The sequence below is a fragment of the Otolemur garnettii genome, unplaced genomic scaffold, assembly GCF_000181295.1.
Source record: "Otolemur garnettii isolate 467f Iridium unplaced genomic scaffold, OtoGar3 scaffold00021, whole genome shotgun sequence".
Taxonomy (NCBI): domain Eukaryota; kingdom Metazoa; phylum Chordata; class Mammalia; order Primates; family Galagidae; genus Otolemur; species Otolemur garnettii.
Window position 1 is genome coordinate 20,571,103 of NW_003852416.1, and position 5,242 is coordinate 20,576,344.

At 45.3% G+C, this 5,242-nt stretch overlaps 1 protein-coding gene and 1 pseudogene across 1 annotated transcript in view; one reads left to right on the forward strand and one right to left on the reverse strand.

Annotated features, from left to right (window-relative positions):
- LOC111724305 overlaps window positions 1-512 on the reverse strand; it is a 2,909-nt pseudogene extending 2,397 nt beyond the window's left edge.
- Window positions 258-5,242, forward strand: part of CPN1 (carboxypeptidase N subunit 1) — a 31,824-nt gene continuing 26,839 nt past the window's right edge. Inside the window, exon 1 of the mRNA XM_003787268.3 lies at window positions 258-767. Coding sequence (XP_003787316.1) covers window positions 545-767 — 223 coding nt within the window. The 5' untranslated portion in view covers window positions 258-544. The remainder of the gene's footprint in view (window positions 768-5,242) is intronic.

The window sequence follows — 5,242 nt, forward strand, 5'->3', positions numbered from 1 at the left end:
CACTGTGCTACAGGCACCAAGCCTGCTGAACGATTTTTAAGGGAAAAAAGGTCAAGACAGAGCTGTGCTTCAGAAAGATAGTCTGGCACAGCATGTAGGATGAATCAAAGGGGACAGAGAGCCCTTTTTGTAAGTTGTAATGAAGGAACAAGAGCAGGCCAAATTCCTTAACATTCTCTGGAAGTCAAAGGGTTAAAATAAGGTATTTATTGAAGCCTGTTTACAGTTCAGTTAACCAGTAAACCAGAGTCAGTGAAACTACCAGTCTGGGGAAATGCAAAACCTTTCCAAAGGTTTTTCTTGGTTAGGAAAAGAGAAATGAGAAAGAGACGAATGACTATTCCAGAGCTACATGAATAATTTCCAGCTTCGGGAGGAACAGTTCTGAACGTCCTTCCAGGCGCTGTCACGCTGGTGTTTCCTGGCAAGGGACTAGGCAGCAAGCCGGTTGTAGGCCCCTGGGATTTCCAGGCAGGTGAAAAGGCCAGGCTGTTTGGAGAAGTGGAGCGCATTGCAGCGACTCTCTTTGGAAAAGCCCAGAAAGATGTCAGAGCTGCTCTCAGTCTTCCTCCGCCTCCTCCTTCTCTTCAAGGTGGTTACCCCGGTAACCTTTCGCCACCACCGCTATGATGACCTTGTCCGAACGCTGTACAAGGTGCGCAACGAATGCCCCCAAATCACGCGAGTCTACAGCATCGGGCGCAGTGTGCAGGGGAGACATCTCTACGTGCTGGAAATCAGTGACTACCCTGGAACCCATGAGCTCTGTAAGTCCCGAGCAGTTTTGGGGGCGGGTCCTCCCTGATTAGGGTGGTTTCTGGGGAGGTCTGAGCAACCCTCCACCTATCCAGTCTACATTTCTTAGCCTGGGCTAACAGAGAAGCGGCACAACCCCAATTTAGACTCCAGCCTCTCCATCCTTTTGGGTTTCTGTTTGCTCAAAACCTTAATGGTAAACACTAAGTTTTCTTCCCTGCTTGGATCCCATTCCCTTCCTTCCCTGCATTACTCTTCTTTTCCCCTTGACATTAACATCAATTCTTTCACAATCCAATGGCTCTGAAGAAGCCATAAGGAGAAACAGTTAGCCCTTCTAGTTTCTCCAGGAAATTTGGAAATGTTTGGAGACATCTCTTTCAAAGTGACAGTGAGGTATCCTAGAGGGAGTTTGAGGGCTGGGGTATTAGTTTTACTTACTAGATTCTTTTTTGTTAGTTTGTTGCTCTTATAAAAGCAATTTATGGGCCCAGCGCAGGGCCAGTAAGTGGCTCATGCCTATAATCTTAACACTTGGGGAGGCCAAGGCAGGTGCATTGCCTAAGCTCACAGGTTTGAGACCAGCCTAAGCCAGAGCAAGACCTCGTCTCTAAAAATAGTCAGGTGTTGTGGCAGGCTCCCATAGTCCCAGCTACTTGGGAGGCTGAGCCAAGAGAATCACTTGAGTTCAAGAATTTGAGGTTGCTGTGAGCTACAATGCCATGGCACTCTACCAAGGGTGACAAAATGAGACTCTGTCTCAAAAGAAAAAAAGCAAAAGAAAGAAAAAGAAAATTACATAGGCTGAGGCAAGAGAACTGCTTGAGCCCAAGATTTTGAGGTTGCTGTGAGCTATGATACCACAGTGCTCTACTGAGGGTGACAAAGTAAGACTCTGTCTCAAAAAGCAATTTAGCCTCAGCTCCCATAGCACAGTGGTTACAGTACCAGCCACATACACCAAGGCCAGCAGGTTCAAACCTGGCCCAGGCCAGCTAAAACAACAATGACAAATTGCAACAACAACAAACAATAGCCAGGTATTGTGGGCGCCTGTAGTCCCAGCTACTTGGGAGGCTGAGGCAGGAGAATCACTTAAGCCGAAGAGTTTGAGGTTGCTGTGAGCTGTTATGCCACTGCACTCTACCAAAGGCGACATAGTGAGACTCTGTCTCAAAATTTAAAAAAAGCAATTTATGTTGGATTAAAAAATAGAAATTAGATCAGGAAAAATAATAAAACTCACCCCAAATCCCATCACTCACAGATAACCATTGTTAACATACCAATGTGCATCCTTCCAGACTTTTTTCCATGCATATTTAACCCCCATCACAGAAACACTTATAATTCTTTTATAAAAATGGGATCATCATGCTGCAGCTGCCCTTCCCATTTCATAGTCTGTTAATGATTAGCATCCGTGTCTATAAATGTAGATCTATATTATGATTTTTTTGGCTCCAAAATATCTCATTGCATGATTGTATTGAACTATTCATGATGGACACTGAAGTTGTTCCTACTTTCTCACTGCTTTACTTAAAGCAACTGAAATGATATTCAAGTTAAGTCAGTTTCTCCCTCGAACTGTCAACTTCAAATCTCTCTTTACCTCTCCACTCCTACACTCCATTCCTCTACTCCACTCGTATATCTGTCCATAATCTGAAGGACAGATTATGCTGTGCTGATCCCTATACCCCCAGCCCTAGTCCTACTCCATCACAACCTGTCCAGATTATTGCACTAAACTACTAACTGGTCTCCTGACCCCTAACTGCCATTCTCTGAAACTTCCTTTTGGTACACAGATACCAGAATAATTTTCCTAAATACTGACATTATCTCACTCTCTTGCTTTAAAAACCTCATACCCAATGGACTGGCCATGGCAGCTTCAGAAAATTACATAGGGGAGCCGGGCATGGTGGCTCACGCCTATAATGCTAGCACTCTGGGAAGCCGAGGTGGGTGGATTGCCTGAGCTCACAAGTTGGAGACCAGCCTGAGCCAGAGGGAGACCTCATCTCTGAAAATAGTCAGGTGTTGTGGCAGGTTCCTATAGTCCCAGCTACTTGGGAGGCTGAGCCAAGAGAATCACTTGAGTTCAAGAATTTGAGATTGCTGTGAGCTATAATGCCATGGCACTCTACCAAGGGTGACAAAATGAGACTCTGTCTCAAAAGAAAAAAAAAAAAAGAAAGAAAGAAAAAGAAAATTACATAGAGAAGGCTTAAGGAAGGTTATGAGGTTATATGGGGATGATTGCCTTGCTTTGAAGCTGCCCTTACATATCGAAAAGCTTGCTTCTAATCAGATCGTATATTCATTGTAGAAGTTTGAAGATGTTAATGGAGATTATGGGGTTAGCCCTCAACTCCAGCCCCTCAACTCCAGCTCCCTTCTTGGTGCCCCTGTTCTTTCTAACATTCAAGGCCTTAAGGCCTTCTTTGAAGCTTCATGTAACTCTAGCCCTTATTGATCCCTCTTTTCTCTGAAGCCCCATAACTTGAGCTGTTCATCCATCCCTTCATTTGTTCATTCCACAAATACTGATACCTACAATATACAAGCACTTTTGTAGACTCTGGAAGGAAAGAATAAAACAAAAACCCTGCCTCCATGGGTCTGAATTCTAATGAGGTAAGACATCAGTGAATGGGTAACTAAATGAATGAGTATTATGTGAGATGGAAATAAGTACTACAGAGAAATCTTAATCCGGACAGGATAGGGATGCCTTGGAGAATATGGAAAAGAGAGGGGCAGGTCACTGTTGCTTAGGAAAGGCTTCCCCACTGAGGTGGTTTCTGAGCAGACATCTGAAGGACAGATTATGCTGTGTTGATATTGGGGAGGAAAAGATGGCATGCAGAGGGAAGAGTAAGCACAGTGCTCCAGGAGCCCAAGTGTGCTTGGTACATGTGAGGAGAAGCAAGGGGCCCTGGTGGCTCTAGCAGAGTGAATGACGGGAGAGCCAGGGACAAAGTCAGAGCCATGTGGCTGGGGGTCCTGGGAACAGAAGGTCCTGCGGGCCTTATGGGCCTTGATAAAGAGTTGGGCTTTTACTTTAAGTGAGAAACCACTGGAGGGTTTGTTTTAAGGAGAAGACAGACATGATCTAAATTAAATTTTTTTCTTTTTGAGACAGAGTCTCTCTGTGGTGCCTTGAGTAGAGTGCCATGGCATCAAAGCTCACAGCAACCTTAAACTCTTAGGCTTAAATGATCCTCTTGCCTCAGTTTTTCTATTTTAAGTAGAGATGGGGTCTCGATATTGCTCAGGCTGGTCTGAAACTCCTGAGCTCAAGTAATCCACCAGCCTCGGCCTCCCAAAGTGTTGGGATTACAGGTATGAGCCACCAGGCCCAGCCTTAAATTTTTTAAAGATCACTTACAACTGGGGTTAGCAAACTAATGCCAACGGGCCAACTACCTGTTTGGGTAGATGGAATTTCATTGGAATGTAGCTATGCCCATTCATTTCTGTCTTGCCTGTGGCTGTTTTTGCTGGAAGGGATGAGTAGCTGTGACAGACACAATATAGCCCACAAAACCTAAAGGATTTACTATCTAGCCCTTTACGGAATTTTTTTTACCAACTCCCAACTCAGGAGAACAAACTTAATGGGGCTGGGTGGACACAGGGACAGCGAGTGAAAGATTCATTGCAATAATCCAGGTATGAAGGTTTGGGGGCTTGGATCAAAATGATAGCAGGGATTGTTATGAGAAGAGGACATATTCTGGATATACTGAAAGTAGAGCCAAGGAATTTTATATTGAGCCCCTATTAAGTGCATGACACTCTGCTAGGTTCTACAGGGCAATGGTTCCCAGACTTTTGGATTTCACAGAGAAGTTTTTATTTTAAGGTTTAATAAAGGCTCAGCGCCTGTGGCTCAAGTGGCTAAGGCACCAGCCACAGACACCTGATCTGGTGGGTTCGAATCCAGCCCAGGCCGCCAAACAATGACGGCTGCAACCAAAAAATAGCCGGGTGTTGTGGAGGGCGCCTATGGTCCCAGCTACTTGGGAGGCGGAGGCAGGAGACTCGCTTGAGCCCAGGAGTTGGAGGTTGCTGTGAGCTTTGATGCCATGGCACTCTACCCAGGGGGACAGCTTGAGGCTCTGTCTCAAAAGAAAAAAAAGTTTAAAAGTGAGGGATACTGGAGGGAACTAAAATAGATATTGCAAATGTTAGTAGTAAAGTAAAGGAATACGGTTGTGAAGGAGTACCTGCCATGTACCATCCCAATACTTTCTAAAAGAAAGGACATTTTAACATCAAGAAAAGTGAGAAAGACACGATCTAAGATTAAAGAATGCACCTTGGGTGGTGCCTGTGGCTCAGTGAGTAGGGCACCGGCCCCATATACTGAGGGTGGCGGGTTCAAACCCGGCCCTGGCCGAACTGCAACCAAAAAATAGCCCGGCGTTGTGGCGGGCGCCTGTAGTCCCAGCTACTCAGGAGGCTGAGGCAA